At 42.8% G+C, this 18,003-nt stretch overlaps 1 protein-coding gene across 6 annotated transcripts in view; it reads right to left on the reverse strand.

The window, feature by feature from the left end:
• Positions 1 to 18,003, reverse strand: part of dock10 (dedicator of cytokinesis 10) — a 382,664-nt gene that overhangs the window by 63,938 nt on the left and 300,723 nt on the right. For all 6 annotated transcript variants that reach the window (XM_068042143.1, XM_068042145.1, XM_068042146.1 and 3 more), the window contains 7 exons: positions 13,100 to 13,201; positions 12,198 to 12,322; positions 11,004 to 11,119; positions 10,299 to 10,436; positions 5,823 to 6,005; positions 2,938 to 3,048; positions 1,192 to 1,407 (listed from right to left, as the gene is read on the reverse strand). In XM_068042143.1, the coding sequence (XP_067898244.1) occupies positions 1,192 to 1,407; positions 2,938 to 3,048; positions 5,823 to 6,005; positions 10,299 to 10,436; positions 11,004 to 11,119; positions 12,198 to 12,322; positions 13,100 to 13,201 (991 nt within the window). The remainder of the gene's footprint in view (positions 1 to 1,191; positions 1,408 to 2,937; positions 3,049 to 5,822; positions 6,006 to 10,298; positions 10,437 to 11,003; positions 11,120 to 12,197; positions 12,323 to 13,099; positions 13,202 to 18,003) is intronic.

Here is an 18,003-nt window from a genome sequence, read left to right on the forward strand (position 1 = left end):
AGGCCTGGGATTTAAAAGCTCCTTGGCCTCATGTTGTAGAGGGACGGACCTTTTCCTGTCCACCTCAGCCATGTCTGCAAGATTCCCGCCAGGAGTTAAAATCAGGGGTACAGTACAGCTATAAAATATCACACTATTCTTATGTTGAGAAATGAATCACAAACAAAATAGCTGACCAAATGGCACAAAGCAAACAAATACATTAATAAATACGAAGGACTTTTTCAATTTAAGATTGACCATCTTCTTTGCACTTCTGAATATTACAACATGACAAACCTAATTGCAGTAGAAACTGGAATGTGTTGTGCTTGTTTTTCAGGCCTAAAACAGTTGTAATGCATACAGATCCAGCAGTCGGACGGCTTGCATCCAATCCAGGCACCAGTCACACTGCTAAACCTGAGAGGTTTTTTTTTAAGTGTCACAGTTTTTAAATGCCAAAAACAGATATTAGTTCCCTTGAATTGTTAATTAATGGCTCAACACAGACTAAAGGCCCCCTTGGTGAAATTATTCAATTATGAACAGGGTTGGCATCTGCTCATGACTATTCAGCGGCCTCATGGCCCTCCACAACTGCACCGGTAGTTTGCCCTGAGTATGTTGATGAGGCTTCAGGCTTCTTGGTTTGTGGGCCCGAGTCTTGGCCCAATTTATTTCTAGCCCATTCTCTATCACTCATTAGATCAACAGTAGGAATCAGGCATGATTATTGCCTTGACCATGAAGTTAATTCATCCCCATCCTGGCTGTTACTTGTAACTGAGTGCTAAATTCTTGAAAGTAAAAGACAGAGTCACATCCATTTGTCACTTAATTTTCTGTTGAGCTTGAAAACGAAAACACTCAATGATTTTGGAAATTAAATTAAAAAGCATTATCATACTTGGGTGTAAATCTGGTGCTGCAGTTACTGCTACATTTATAGTAACATGAGTCTTGTTGTGAGGAATTAAAAATTTAGCCAATACCATTATGCTTAGCAATCCACCAACACAGTAATTACTCAGATTGATGTTACAAACATGCTATCAATTGTGGGAAAAGCCTGATTAAATAGGGAATCAATGAACTTATATACATTTCTTCATTCCCTTCTTTTCCAAAGTCGTGAGTGGAGAATACAATATGTTTTTCTTTGGCAGAAACAGGAATAAATACGTTAACAAATAAAATCATGTAAATTACCTCTGACACGTCTCCATTGCGTATATGAATCTTTGCCATACTCTCAAGCCAAGTCATTCGCAGTTCAGGAGTACTGGCGTATGAATTTGCTAAGCTATACTGGAGGTCGATCAGCATTTCTGGATCCTTTTCATGCTCTTTCATCTGAGCTGTGGCCATTAACACTGTTCTTATTCGCTTAGTCAAGTCCTTCACTTCCACAGGAAATAAAGTGTTCTAGAGGATATGAACCAAAAGAAAGGTAACTTTAAAGTCAAATATTATAAGTATTTAACTATTAAAAATTTATTCAGATCGGGCATACTCAAACCCCCACATTTACAATAAAACTGAGGGCTGAATTTTCCCAGCCATGTGACAGCAATTAATTAGCCAATTAAGATGGCTAATTCCCCAATTAGGGGCGATTTTGCAACCTTGCTGTCATTTTGCCACTGGCAGAGCAACCCCTTTCCATGTATGGAGATTGCTAGCTCAATGGAGGTGCCTTCCCTGTGGCAGGCTGGGGATCATCGGAGCCAGAGGTTCTGTGCCCCATTGACAGGACTGCGGGCAGGAAAAGCCATATCCATGGTCCAAATGATTCATCCGGAGGGGTTTCCCCTCATCATTTTTATTTTAGATTCAGACCTCTGAGGGCGCCTCCAGCAGCACCCACATCTCCCAATGGGGCTGCTGAGGCTTCAGAGTTTCCGGCCCTCTGATTGGATCGGCAGCATCAGGAGCCTGTCCGCCATCCTTTATAGGACGTCGAGCGCGGAGGCGGCCAATTAGGAGGCTGCCTCCCAGAAGATTGCTGAGCCGGTCCTGCTGCCGGCATGAGCAGGCTCGGGACCCCATTTGATCCTAATGTCGGGGTCCTGAAGCCTGTAGTAAAATCCAGCAGGATGTGTTTATACATCACACCAATGAAAATATTATAACATTTGCTCTTAATTCCACATATGTCGAGTTCTATTCATCAAATTCAGGTAGGCACTGAACAGACGATAAAAAACCAAGAAACATGGGGATAACGGTTATATGAAGCATACGCAAAATATGTATCAATAACATTCAGCCTATCATAAAGCTGCATTTACTATTTACAACATTTAATCTCTACAGTTATGGGCCAGGATTTTATCTGGGCAGCGGGGGTCTCAAACACTGGCAAAAACGCCAGTGAGAACACCGCATTGCCTCCTCTGGAGAAGGCCCACCAAATCAAGTGCCAATTAGCCACTTAAGTGGACAGTGGCAGGCCTTCCCCGAGATCAAGGACCCCAGTGATGGAAGTCCCGCCTGCTCAGTGTTGTCAGCCAATCAGTGGTCGGCAGCTCTTTAACTGAGCAGTGCCACTGCGGAGGTGGTGGCTGCTGCCGGTGGAGCACTCACCCAAGGCCCTGGAACCAGGCCACAGGTAAGTCACAGTGGGAGGGGGTCATGGGTTGGGGGTCGCAAGGGAGGGGGCTATGGGGGGTCAGTAGCTGGCAAGCAACTTGCAGCAGGGCAGGAAGGCCGTTCACAAGCCCCACCGCCCCATCACCATCCCGCCCAATTTTATGCTCTCCCTGCCTCCAAAATCGCCGCAGGGGAAAGCATAAAACTCCCCCCATGGAGTAGAATAACTGTACATGGATAGTACTGCGTCTCTCCCCTACACTGTTTGCCTGATCATAATTTTGCACATTTTATACACGAAATGAGCATTCAATATCTTGTTTTCAAATAGACGTTAAAATGACTTTTCCAAACTCTGCTTACATTCATGGGCCTATCTCCATTTGCAAAATTGTTAATTATTGCCAGTGATTGCTGAAATCGAGTACCTCCCATTCCAACATCTGCTATCAGTTGACTTACGGCTTTGATAAGCTGCAAAGGAGACACAAAGTATAAATCAAAATTATCCTGCAGAGAGACATGGGAATATCTTAGGGCATTTTAACATGAAACATTCATTTTTAATATATTAATGAATCTATGAATTAAACAATTGTGATCTTTGATTCCATTCTTAACAAACATCCTGACCATATCTAATTGCATCTGGCCCCCACACTGTACTTTATAAGTAACTGCTTTAAAGATGGAGACAAAAGAATAATAAATCAGATGGATTTTTCAGCCGTGATGTGTATTTTTGCAGAATTTTAGGCACATCATTTAGTTTTATTCAATTTGGGAATCTGTTCCAGTTTTGAAGAATATTATTGTTCCACATCACTAAATGCACTGTTATGAAATAAGGACAACTATTATTCAATTATTGACCAAAGTTAAAATTGTTTCAGTTAAGCTTTTGTTCATTAAGTAAAAGGTTTGATCTTCTCCAGATAAAAATGTGAATTAGATGATAATGTTAACCATCCAGTGAATTCATAGGGAAGGATCTGATTGATGGACGTCAAAAACATATGATTAAGAGAAGCTTATGTTTGCCATCTGGAACCAGAATTTGGATTAGCACTAAACTTAATTGAGAGATATGTAGTAATGGTTCTTATATTTGTATCAAATAGTGGTTGTTGTATGTAATATTGGTAAACACAAAATGATTGTACTTTTAGTGGTCATAATGTTATTGACAGGCCATTTAACAGGGAACCTCAAGAAACATTGTCCTAGAAGTTGGTTGGCACGGCTTGCTGGGAACAATCCCTATGTCAGAACAGGCAGACCCAAGGCCCACCCAATAGTGGATTTCACACCTCATTTACACCATACAGGCAAGCTGCAGGCGTCTGACCCCAGACAATTTGTCAATAAACAGGTGTTTTAACTTTGGTCAGGCAGGTCCTAGTTGAGGGGGGTAAACAATCAGAAGAAAGGGGGGGGGTGTGATCAAGAGTGGAGTGGCAGGGGGGGTGGCGTGGTGTGAGGTGGTGACCAGGAGACGGAGAGAGGCATCGGGAGAGGGTGGGAGGTAGTGACTGTGAGGTTGCTGGCAGGAGTGCATCCTTTTTGGCTCCACATTCATTTTTGAAAAATTGACCTTTTTGTTGGTGGTCTGCAGTGGTCCCTTTAAAGATTATTGGTTAGGTCGCAAGTAGATCTGGTTTTCCTAAACACAACTGGCGTGTTCAGAGCAGCCCAATTTTACAATGGGGGCCTTAAACATGGAAAACTATTAATCCCTGTTTCAGGTGTATGCCCAGGCCACCCCTTTTGCTGTCTATACCAACATGGCTGGCAGTGCCCTTCTAGCACAGAATATCTGCCATATTGTTTTATGCCTGTAAATTTAAAAGACATCAGTTGTATGATACGAGGAAAGATTTCCTCTGTGTAGTACCTGTAACAAAACTGTAAGCCCATTTTGTGGTACTTAATGTGCAGAGGAAATCCCCACTCAAGATGGTTGATACCACTTTCTTGTTTTGTTGCTGAATTCCAAAAAAACCTCCAAGTGAAGTTATATATAGCTGCTTTGCTTGTTGAGGATCTTAATTATCTGCTTTTATTCCAAGCTCTTTTTTTTTTACATTGTTATGAGTGTTTCCATTTTTTTGTTAAATTTTGAAGATTGTGGTTTAAAACTGAAAAGGAGTCCATGGATTTTTTTTTTACAAGCATCACTGAAAGGTCTGGAATGTAAACAGTTACTGGAAGGCACCTGTCTTCAAATAATTACCCAGCAGGGGTTTTTGACTTGGGGAAGATGTTTACAGAGATGTGACAGGTCAAGATTCATAGGGATCAGGAGGCTTGATTCCTGACATTGTTTATGGTTTTGCTTTGGACAGTGAGTTGGGATATGGACAAATGTTTGAAAAGACAGTTGGAGAAAACTTGCCAAAAGAGCAAAACCCCACCTCAGTCTGTTCCAGCTCTTTGAAAAAGCCTGCTAGTTATCCATCTCTTGAGTAGCTGAGAAGCAAGTGTAAGAAACTGCCTGAAACCCCTGATACTGCATTTTCCTTGGAAATCCTGCCCAAACTGATCTTCAACGTCGCCTGACAAGAACTGTTCTAGGAAGATCCCAGTGACAGCCGTCTCTATGTATTTAGGACGCCAAACCAAAAAGGACTTCTGACATCTTTTCACATCTTCTCTTTTCTTCAAGAATTAGAAAGTATTTTGGCCAACTTTTTTTTGTTTTTTTGTACTAGAGCTCTAAAGAGTAAATTTCTTTTTTTTTGGTTAACCGATGTTTGTGTGTGTGGTGTGTGAGGGGCTAAGGTAAAAAGGGAACTTTTATATTTCAATCTGTGTGTTTATGCTTTGCTTCATTACTGGTTAAGACTTGTTTTATAATAATCTGATAATTTTGTTGTTTATTAAAGAAACCTGGTTGGTGTATTTTATTCTGGGATAAAAATAGAGTCTATGATTGACCGTATTGGTAAGTGGGAAAAAAATGTCAATACATGTTGTGACCTGTGGAGAAGTGGAACTAGAATAAACAGTGCACTCCTCCCACCTTGGTTGTAACAACAGCAATATACTAAGATTCTGGCAAATAGTACAAGGCATACAACATTAGTTGATCTGTGATATACTATTGATTTAAGAATGGTTTTGAAATATTTTAAAATGTAGTTTCAGACAGTCTGTTTGCAATTACTGTGTTGACAGTTTGCATGGGGCAACAACCTTTTAAAAATAAATTCAGCTTCGTTTTATAAAATGACAATTGTGACACTAACCTGGAGGTGAGATCTGACTATTGACTTTCCTTTTGTAAATTCAAAGTTCCTCCTCATGAAGAGATAAAGCAAGGCACAAGCCTGATTTTGGGTTGAACTTGACCTGTGGTTACAGCATTTTAGGATTTCGTAGCAGAGTGTACCACAAAGCTCTGCTCGTCCTTGAAAGAAAGCTGAAGGGAACTGGTGAGAAGCAAAAGATAAGAAACCTTTTAGTACTGCACAGTTGGCATTAAATATCATACATATTCAACATTAACTGACAGCATCATAATCCACTTCAACCATACGTTGGGTACCAGAACAGCTCTGAAGTTTCACAAAATTTGATCTGTGATATGTATTGGGATCATTGTAGCATTGTTACAAACTGGCTACAACTAGGGTCCAAGATTGGAAACGTCCCAAGAAATATGGCCATATAAACCAAAGAGGTTTTAAAAAAATAGGAAATATGGACTTTGTCCATAGAAACCAAAAATAGAAAATACTGGAAATGCAGGTCAGGCAGCAACTGCGGAGACAACAGACAGGATCATGTTTCAGATGTGGACCTTTCATTAGAACTGAAAGAAATTACAAGTGAACAAAATAGCTGGTGAGGTGGTCTGCACCATTGATGCCTGCCTGAAATTTTTTCCACCAGGCTCTTGGGCCTGTTTTCCATGCTTCCCTTCCTACCTACCTATCTCCTATCCTTTTACTGATTGACACTGTTCTGTGTCTCATAAACATTTCTTATTTCTTTGATTTCTCTCTTTATGCCTCCTATCGTCTCAGGTTAATATCACTGCTGCCATTTAATTATCTGCTGTTTGCGACTTAAACAATATGGCCAGGATGTTATTCTGGCAACGGAGGTATCAACATCTGGAAAAAGTGACGCTGAGATCCCTGCGTCGCCTCTTCTCCAGAAGACCCACCAAACCAAGTGCCAATTGGGTACTTAAGTGGACAGCGGTGGGTCTTCCACAGGATCAAGGACTCCATCACCGGAAGTTTTGTCCTTGGAGAGCTGCCGGCCAATCAGAGGCTGGCAGCTGCAGTACCACCGCGGAGGCGGTGGCTGTTGCCGAAGGAGCACCTACCTAAGGCCCATGAGCAACACTGGACCCAGGCCAAAGGTAGATTATGGTGAGAGGATCTCACGGGATGGGGGGTCAAGGGGGAGGGAGGTATAGAGGGGTCGCAAGCAAGGGCAGGGGGTGGCTCTTAGTGGCCGCCCCCTTCCCGATGCTGGGTCCCTCGTTCAGTCACTAAGTGCCTTTTAACGAGGGTCCCCACCCTCACCAGGAGCTGGCAAGCAGCTCGAATGGTTTTTTGTGCTGTGCTTCCCATGTGGCGACTGGGCCACCTGCCGCTTGGCTAATTGCGGCAGCGGTGTGATGAGGCCTTTATTTGGGGATTAATTGCCCAGTTAAGGGCCTCAATTTGGCAGCAGGGAAGGTCGTTCACAGGACTAAATTTTGGCAGAGGCGGGATGGTGGCAATTTTATGCTCTTCCCACCTCCAAACCAACCGTGAGGGAGAACATAAAATTCCCCCCTTTATGGGTGGTGGGCAAAAAAAATGGTGAGCTTGCACATGCAGGCCACATGCCGCCATGCCACTGCGATCTCCTGCACGGTGGCTCCTTTAAATACCACGGCTGGCCCACCTCCCCAATCACGTGGAGGGGGTGTGCTCTCCGATGCCGCAATGGCATCAGCTGCCTGTGCGCAGGCGCTGGCGCCATTTTTAAAGTGCAGCCAGCCCTGCTGGCTAATTTAAATATTTAAAGGGAACCACCTCCCCCCAGCGTTCAAATCAAAATTCTGTCGCCCCTTTCCCATCCCCAATGACAATAAAATAAGTATCTGCCCCGCCACCGAGCCTGACATCAGGAGCCCTGTAAAATCAAGCCCTATATGTGTGTGATTTGTGTTTCTTGCCGATTGTTCTGTTCCTTTCTAACTGCCGTTCCTCTGTAATTTTTTTTCAATTCTGATTGAAGGTCTACATCTGAAACATTAACTTGTCTGTTCTCTCCACAGATGCTGCCTAACCTGGAGTACTTTCACATATTCCATTATTGAAGAAAAAGAGTGATGAATCAAGTGCACATTTTTCACATTACTTTTCCAATTGCATTCCATTCCACATTGAAATAAGAACAGGAAATAGTCAATTGCAGAACAAGGCTTGTGTTTGGCCAGAGAATACACATTAATACACAATTTGCATTGGTTAAAAACCATACGTGACCACTGGACACAATGGGCTGGTCCATTTAACCCCTTGCATGCTAACAGCAACCATAGGCCAAATATCTCAATGCCTTCTCAGCAGTAAATTGATTAATTAAGTATTAATTTTAATCATATTTTTAATTGTGAGTCTCAAAGGGCTGAATTTTCCCAGCCCATTGACAACGGCTGGGAGATGGGAGAGCTGGCAAAGGTGTTGTGAGGGGAGCCCAACCATATTGCCAGCGACGGGAAAGTTGGCGGTTCAGCCGCCCACTGGATGGCCAATAGAGCCACTTAAGTGGTCAATTTAGGGTCACTTCCTGCCTCTGCGGGCATTTTGCCCATGTCGGGAGGGCTTGCCGCTGCATGGGGAGACCACCTGGTGAAAACTGGCGGCCTCTCAGCGGGCTCTGGGGGGGTGCCTCCTGGATGGGCACTCCATGGCCCACGGAGGGTCCCACAGCGGCAATGGCCCCCCTCACAGCAACAGCACCGCCAGTCCTCAATAACCCCACCCCAACCCCTCCCCAATTGCCAGGCCCAGCTGCCTAGCCTCAGCTGCCCCAAACCACACTTACCCCTCTTCAAGGTGCTCTCTCCCTGTTGTTGCAGCCTCAGCTGTGGCCACTGCTGAGGCTCAGAGCTGCCAGCCCTTTGATTGAGCCAACAGCACTTGGGGGCAGCCTCTTAAATGGCCGGTGGCAGCAATATGCAGGCCCCGCTGCCAGCCAAAGTAGGCTCAGCTCCCTCTTTCGGCCCCGCTAGCGGGACTTCACCATCAGCCATGAAATTCAGCCCAAAGAGTTGTCATTTTCTTGGATTGCAAACTGAAATCTATATCTAGTGTGGATGGATAGACATAAACAAAACTTTAAGTCTTCTTATGGACTTACGTGGGATGGATTTAATGGGCCCCCCCAGAGACAGACTTGGAGGCGGGGGTGGGGCCAGAGGTGCCCATAGAATTGTGAAGGGAGGTGGGGGCGGAGGGCTTGTTGCCTTCCTGTCACACCGTAATTTAATCGGAGGAGGGAAAGACCAAAGATGGCCTCCCAGCCAAAAGGCTTATTATCAGTCATTTAAGGGCCTCTTCCCCCTGCAAACCACCGGGGAAGGGGGAGGGGTGGGGGGTGTACGCCACTTGTATCACACAGCGTAAAGAACCTTAACAGCAGCACACACTTGTGCTGCAATATATTTTTAGAATCTTTTTCAACTCAAATTTACAACATAGAATGCTGCCACTGCATCTATAAATGAAGAAGTGGTTCATCACACGTACACATTGGTACCTTAAAAGGCGCGAATGTTTCACCAAGTCAATCTGTTCCTGCTATTAGAAGTTGGGAGTTGTTTTTAAATAATATTAGTAAATCGCCTGTGAAATTACTCATGGTAAGCTGAGGATATACTGTGTTATAATTAAAGGGGTTTTAGAGATACAGCACTGAAACAGGCCCTTCGGCCCACCGAGTCTGTGCCGAACATCAACCACCCATTTATACTAATCCTACATTCCTATCACATCCCCATCTGACCCTATATATTTCCCTACCACCTACCTATACTACGGGCAATTTATAATGGCCAATTAACCTATCAACCTGCAAATCTTTGGCATGTGGGAGGAAACCGGAGCACCCGGAGGAAACCCACGCAACACAGGGAGAACTTGCAAACTCCACACAGACAGTACCCAGAATCGAACCCGGGTCCCTGGAGCTGTGAGGCTGCGGTGCTAACCACTGCGCCGCCCATGTTGTGCTGTATACTGTACAATGTATTAACAGGACCAATATACTATATAATTGAGATTATTTTTTGTTACATGGTATTCTGGGATTTTTGTTGCAATTTTCATTCTTGAATTCTGCTATTCTGTCCATTTTTCCATGAACACTGCATATCAGGATTATGATGAGTTACTTCATATAGGTACATAATTTTATTTAATGTATTTAATATCTGGAAGGTACAGCAAGGTGGTCACAATTTGGCAACACTCGGATGTGGGTAGAGGATGACAGTTATTTCAGCTGGAAGTGTGATTAAAATTATACGCAAATCAAAAGATCTGGTGCTGAAGTGGGACACAAGATGTGCTGTGCACATTATTGCATCATTTTTATATTATAGATTTATTCCCAATTACTATATTATCAGAAGGTGTGATAAATTAATGTGAAACCTCCATTAGATGCACACGGTAATTCTGGTATTTTATGGAATTTGCACTACATATCTGCACCTTGGAAACAAATAGACGAAGAGCTGCAAATACATGTTTCAAGGCAACTGATGACTGATTGACTTGCAGGAACAGCAAGTAGGTGTCAAAGACTCTCTTCATCGTGGAATTCTGTCCATCATCCTGTTGCAATTGTTTCTGTAAAGTCAGATTAAAAAAAGACAAATTGCCACATATTAATAGAAAACTCAAGTTCTGCAGAATATAGAATACCTTCTACACTTGCAGGTTGGTTCAAACCGGGCATTCTTGAAGATAAAAGTCCAGCAAATTTTTTTAAAGATATGCTATGCAACATTTAAACCTACACTACAGACTTTCTACCTTACTCCATTACCAAATATTTTAATATTATGAGGTACAGATCAACTATCACTGTAAGTAAAAGTTAACAGGATATTCTTATAAGCTATAAAATATGCTAGAGTATAAAAGACATATGAATGTAAACTTGCAATTTGTACAAAAAACATAGGATAATTTAAAAGGGATGATTATAATGAGTTTTAATCACATTTCATGTTTCACGTTGTGGTAAAGCATTGATTATGCCATATTGTACAATTACAAGCATCAGGACTATATTAGTACCAGGTTTCTTGAATACATATTTAACAGCATCTGCAGTGCATTAATGCAGTGTGGAATTCGTTCATCATCAATGCATCTTAGCAGCAAAACAAATGTGAATGTCATCACAACTACCTGATGGGTCTGAGTAAAAAGACAGATAATCTCAAGCACTGTAATGCAGACCTCCGTTGCAATATTTGCTTCTACATCTATAAGAAGCAAGGTATCCGTCTCAGTTGGAGAACCATCTAAACAAATGGAAGATCAAAGTCAGTCAGTCATCAAGCTATACTGAGATACCACAAAGTTAGTGCTGATTTTTGTTCTGATACATGTAAATTTACGTGGAGTAATTTTGTGAGCATTACTAGATGGGAGCACAGGTCAAATATAGGCCAACAACATGATTGGGACGATTCTGCAACCTGTACCCTCACCCATCAAGGGTCCACATTGGAAAAATAGGCTCACAACAATGAGTTACGTTTTGCTAAAAGTGAACACTTCAATCTGTCTGCCTATTGCGCTTCATTTATAATTATTAGTAAAACATACCAAAAGCATCAACAGTTGAGAATTATATGCTTCAGTTCTTGTCCATTTACCCACTTTAGGACTACCTTTTAAAAAGGGCAATATACATACTAGTCTTAGGAACACAGGAGAGTACGGGATCATAAGAGACTGCAGTCTACCTGGCCAGTGCTAAAAATGAATATCTCTCAGTTGCTCACTTCCTAAAATAGCTATCCAATTCTCCATTCACCATCTCTCTGGGAGCCCATTTCTCACATACACCACCCTTTGCATTAACTGCATTGCATTTTCACGCTTCTAAGCTTTAGCCCGTTCTAAAGTCTGTGCCAATTTTGAACTGCAATCAACTTCACATACAAATCCTACCATGGCTGTGCACGATCAGTTTTTCCAACTTGCCTTTGTTGTGCATTCCCTTGGCCTAACCCACTCCAGCAGTTGTGATGGAGCCTTTGGCCATCTTGACCACACACTGCAGAATTCTTCTCCTACACTCCTTGACTTTTCTGCTTTTTTCCCCCCGCTTTCTGAAGTATTCTGAGAAACCTACTTTTTGGCCATACATTCATCTATCTCCCAAATACCTCTTCCTACTTTTTCTGAGGTGCAACCGATTTGTGAAGCACACTGGGAAATTTCTACTACTTTATAAACACTATATAATTGCAAGCTGTGGGTTTGATAAATTATTTTGTTCTTTTCTCATTCAATTTGCATTCTTTTAGCAGGGCAGTATTTCACATGTGAAAAGAACGAGTGCTTAATATTGAAGTGTATTTTTAAACATACTGGTCATTATGTTGGAGGCATCCATCATTTGCAACAGTTTGGGGTGTGATAGTGCGTTCTTTCCACGTATTATAGGCATAGTCTGGGACCTTCCATGTCTGTGACTATCAGCGCCTGAATGTATCCTGGCAAATAAAAAGGCATAACAGAATATAAAATACCCCAAATATTTTCAGTTTTTGAGCTCTCTGCAGTTATCATGAGTTACTTATATGACTGGAAATAAAAATAAAACTGTTGCTAAACTTGAAATCACATTATTTTAGGAGAATAGGCTTTTCCCCTCCCATTTACATATCTCAATTATCCTTACTTTTGGATTTTCCACAAATATATTGATATAAACACTTCAAATGCAGGGTGACAAGTATATCCATTATTTTCTATGGTGTAGGCGGATTTTAATAGGGAGTGATTGTTTTATTCACAGTACAGTTTTATAATAGAGTGAAATTGAGAATTGCAGTGTGTTGTATAATGAAATAAGGCATTGAGAGGATTAAGTATAAAATACAGCAAAAAGTGCATTTGCTGTAATCAGCTTAAGGACTTACTCCAGCATAAAACATGCCAGAGATGCTGAAATATGAACCAGAAAGTGTTGGAAATACTCAGCAGGTCAGGCAGCATCTGTGGAAAGAGAAGCAGAATTAATATTTCAGGTCTGTGATCTTTCATCAGGTCTGTATTTCAGTATTTTGCTTTTATATTACTGTGCTAGAGTTACTTGTTATTACCATCAGTAGTTAACAGTCACTTTAGGAATGTGGCCTTTTAATACACACTAATGGTGTTATCTCAGCCATTCATATCACTCATTTAATTATCTAATAAGGCTGTACAATAACAGACTAACAAAATAAGTTGAACAAAATTTATCTGAACTTATCGATTGGAGTTACCATTGAGAAAGAAGACCAGTACTTTGATGAGTAGGGTTAGACCCTTTGAGAGTTCCATTACTCTGGCTGGCTTGTGCGAGTTTCGCTGCAGCAGCTAACTTCCTGTTTCAATTAAACACAATTTAAGATGATTAAGTTTATGTGTAATAACTAGAACAAAAAATGAAAGTTGAAAAGTTTTTGAACATGGAGGTAGATTAAAAAGGTTTACAGCTACAGAAAGAAACTGCAAATATTCAAAATCTGGAACAGAAACAACAAATGCTGGAATATGCAACAGGCCCCTTATCACCTGAAAAAACATGGAATCCTTCCAGCATGATATCCTTTGCCATGAAGCAAAGCTTCAAATTCTGTCATGGCAGATTATTTGAACTTTTACTCTCTTCCACACCCCCTGACATGACCCTATCGGTTCCCTCAAATTCAAGGAGTGAACACTTGAGAATACCTGGTGCATAACTTATTTATCCATCCATTGTGAGGTCTGGTTAACCATATCAAATACTATAAGACTTGAGTCTTCTCTGCTAAAAGCACCTAATACTCCATAATCATTCTAGAGAGCAAAGATAACCCCTCGTTTCTGTTCTCTACTATTAACCATCTCCTTAAACTCTTCTTCCTGTCCCCTCTGTCCTCACTTCCAATACCAAATGCAAGGAGCTCACGGAATTGTTTCTCACTAAGAATTACGCTATCCACTGTTGCATTCAATAGTTCTTTCCAATAATGCTTCATATTATTGATCTGATACCTGCTCTATCCCGATAACCTGCTGTCTATTTTAATGCATTCACAGTTTTGAGACCTCAAAGGCTTGTGAGTGAAGACAATTTATATTTTCAAACAATGCAACTGCTGCGGTGTATTTAGATAGAGTGTTAAAACTGCATTTATAGATTTTCTTAATCACAGCAACATGGAGCATGACCTTAAGATAAGACCATTTGAATTCAAATGGAAAGCTCCCTTAGCAAACAGAGTGTATATAGTTCATTATCACATTTTATGTGAAACTATCAATGAATAAAATAACTATATAACATTTTTTCCGATATAATGTTGAAGTATTTTCTTTGGGAAAATTATAGTGGAATTCGTAGTGTATTCAATACTGTGACTGTTTGACTCTTCATTTACATATGATATTTGAAGGAACCCATTGAATTAGAAATTCATACAGAGTGTAACTTGCCAAAACATTTGGGTGTTATTAAAATATTTTGAATAAAATAATTAATTCACATGATACATTCCCAGCAGGTCAGACCAAAAAATTATTCTTTTTCTTGCCCCATTGAAAATATTAGGCTTTAACAATGGAATTCCATGATGATCTTCAACAGTGACAAAACTATTTCTTTTATCCCTTGCCTTTTCCCAATCCTAAAGGTGTTGACCAGTTGCTGGGGTATGGTTTCAAATGTGCTGTGTGTTTTACTGTCCAGAAGTCCATTATTCAGATGTAAGCCCCAGTTATGAATGTCCGCAGCTGATCCAACCATGGGATAAGAATCACTGATCAGTTTGATTCTTGTCTTCATTGGAGGGCCGCAGATATACAATTCCAAGAAGGATAATCTGGATAGCAGCCAGGAACCTTTGGATCCAGAAAATCACTTCCTACTGAATTCAACTGTCTCATACAATGATCACCTTACACGCCAGCGCTGTAAAATTCAGTTCCTTAGAACCCGGTTCTTCGGCGCTACAAGCATCATTTTGCCTTCAACATGGCATCCATGGGCACGCGTACATTTCTGGTGCGAGTCACACTAGCTCCATTTTGGTGAGGGCATGAGCATGTGTGCAGGGAATGACCGCCGTAAGAATGCAGAGTAGGCAGATCATGACGCCAATCAGTGTGTAATGCTGATTTGACACCAGCGCTGCCGTTTTGGAGCTCAATGCTGCAGCTAATGCTGTCTTTTAGCATCACACAGCTCAGCACGAGTTCAGCAGCAAAAGGAAACTGTCACCAGAGCTATTTAAAGGGAACATCAATTACTTTCAGGTAGTCATGCTGTAATCCAAGGGGAATTCTACCAGTTGTTTTTGCAATTTCTTTAATTCGTTCATGGGATGTGGGCATCGCTGGCTAGGCCAGCATTTATTGCCCATCCCTAATTGCCCTTGAGAAGGTGGTCGTGAGCTGCCTTCTTGAACCGCTGCAGTCCTTGTGAGCATTCACAGTGCTGTTTGGAAGGGAGTTCCAGGATTCTGACCCAGTGACAATGAAGGAACAGTGTTATAGTTCCAAGTTAGGATGGTGTGTGGCTTGGTGGGGAACTTGCAGGTGATAGTGTTCCCATGCATTCTGTTGCCCTTGTCCTTATAGGTAGTAGAGGTCGCAAGTTTGGAAGGTGCTGTCTAAGGAGCCTTGGTGCATTGCTGCAGTGCATCTTGCAGATGGTACACACTGCTGCCACTGTGCATCGATGGTGGAGGGAGTTAATGTTTGTGGATGGGGTGTCAATCAAAGCAGGCTGCTTTGTCGTGGATGGTGTCGAGCTTCCTGGGTGTTGCTGGAGCTGCACCTATCCAGGCAAGTGGAGAGTATTCCATCACACTCCTGACTTGTGCCTTGTAGATGGTTGACAGGCTTTGGGGAGTCAGGAGGTGAATTACTCGCCACAGGATTCCTAGCCTCTGACCTGCTCTTGTAGCCACGGTATTTATATAGATACTCCAGTTCAGTTTCTGGTCAATGGTAACCCCCAGGATGTTGATAATGGGGGGAATCAGCGATTGTAATGCCACCGAATATCAAGGGGAAATGGTTAGATTCTCTCTTGTTGGAGATCGTCATTGCCTGGCACTTATGTGGCACGAATGTTACGTGCCACTTATCAGCCCAAGCCTGGATATTGTCCAGGTCTTGCTGCATTTCGACACAGACTGCTTCAGTATCTGAGGAATTGCAAATGGTGCTGAACATTGTGCAATCATCAGTGAACATCTCCACTTCTGACCTTATGACTGAAGGAAGATCATTGTTGAAAAGCAGCTGAAGATAGTTGGGCCTAGGACACTACCCTGAGGAACTCCTGCAGAGATGTCCTGGAGCTCAGATGATTGACCTCCAAAAACCACAACTGTCTTCCTTTGCGCTAGGTATGACTCCAACCAGCGGAGAGTTTTCCCCTGATTCCCATTGACTTCAGTTTTGCTAGGGCTCCTTGATGCCATACTCGGTCAAATGCTGCCTTGATGTCAAAGGCAGACACTCTCACCTCACCTCGAGTTCAGCTCTTTTGTCCATGTTTGAACCAAGGCTGTAATGAGGTCAGGAGCTGAGTGGCCCTGACGGAACCCAAACTGAGCATCACTGAGCAGGTTATTGCTAAGCAGGTGCCTCTTGATAGCACTGTTTATGACACCATCCATCACATTGCTGATGATAGAGAGTGGATTGACAGACTAGTAATTGGCCGGGTTGGACTTGTCCTGCTTTTTGTGTATACAGTACATACCTGGTCTAGGTAGATGCCAGTGTTGTAGCTGTACAGGAACAGCTTGGCTTGGGGCGTGGCAATTTCTGGAGCACAGATCTTCAGTACTATTGCCAGAATATTGTCAGGGCCCATAGCCTTTGTAGTATCCAGTGCCTTCAGTCATTTATTGATACCATATGGAGTGAATCGAATTGGCTGAAGACTGGTATCTGTGAGGCTGGGGACTTCAGGAGGATGCAGAGATGGATCATCAACTCGGCAGTTCTGGCTGAAGATTGTTGCAAATGCTTCAGTCTTATCTTTAGCAGTGATGTGCTGGGCTCCTCCATCATTGAGGATGGGGATATTTGTGGAGCCATCACCTCCAGTTAGTTGTTTAATTGTCCACCACCATTCATGGCTGGATGTGGCAGGACTGCACAGCTTAGATCTGATCCGTTGGTTATGGGATCACTTAGCTCTGTCGATCATATGCTGCTTACGCAGTTTGGCACGCAGGTAGTCCTGGGTTGTAGCTTCACCAGGTTGGCACCTCATTTTGAGGTATGCCTAGTGCTGCTCCTAGCATGCCCTCCTGCACTCTTCAATGAACCTGAGTTGGTGTCCCATCTTGATAGTAATGGTAGAGTGGGGGATATGCCGGGCCATGAGGTTACAGATTGTGGGTGAGTACAATTCTGCTGCTGCTGATGGCCCACAGCGCCTCATGGATGCCCAGTTTTGCATTGCTCGATCTGTTCGAAATCTATCCCATTTAGCACAGTGGTAGTGCTACACAACACGATGGAGGGTATCCTCAATGTAAAGGCAGGACTTCGTCTCCACAAGGTCTGTGCGGTGGTCACTCCTACCAATACCGTCATGGACAGAAGCATCTGCGGCAAGCAGATTGGTGAGGACGAGGTCAAGTATGTTTTTCCCTCTTGTTGGTTCCCTCACCACCTGCTGCAGACCCAGTCTAGTAGCTATGTCCTTTAGGACTCGGTCAGTAGTGGTCCTACAAAGCCACTCTTGGTGATGGACATTCAAGTCCCCCACCCAGAGTACGTTCTGCGCCCTTGCCACCCTCAGTGCTTCCTCCAAGTGCTGTTCAACATGGAGGAGGACTGATTGATCATCTGAGGGGTGCAGTTGGTGTTAATCAGCAGGAGGTTTGACCTGATGCCATGAGACTTCATGGGATCCAGAGTCGATGTTGAGGACTCGCAGGGAAACTCCTTCCCGACTGTATACCACTGTGCTGCCACCTCTGCTGGGTCTGTCCTGCCGGGGACAGGACATACCCGGGGATGGTGATGGTGGTGTCTGGGACATTGTCTGTAAGGTATGATTCCGTGAGTAAGACTATATCAGGCTGTTGCTTAACTATTCTGTGGGACAGCTCTCCCAACTTTGGCACAAGCTCCCAGATGTTAGTAAGGAGGACTTTGCAGGGTCGACAGGACT

This window comes from Heterodontus francisci, chromosome 11 (genome assembly GCF_036365525.1).
Source record: "Heterodontus francisci isolate sHetFra1 chromosome 11, sHetFra1.hap1, whole genome shotgun sequence".
NCBI lineage: Eukaryota > Metazoa > Chordata > Chondrichthyes > Heterodontiformes > Heterodontidae > Heterodontus > Heterodontus francisci.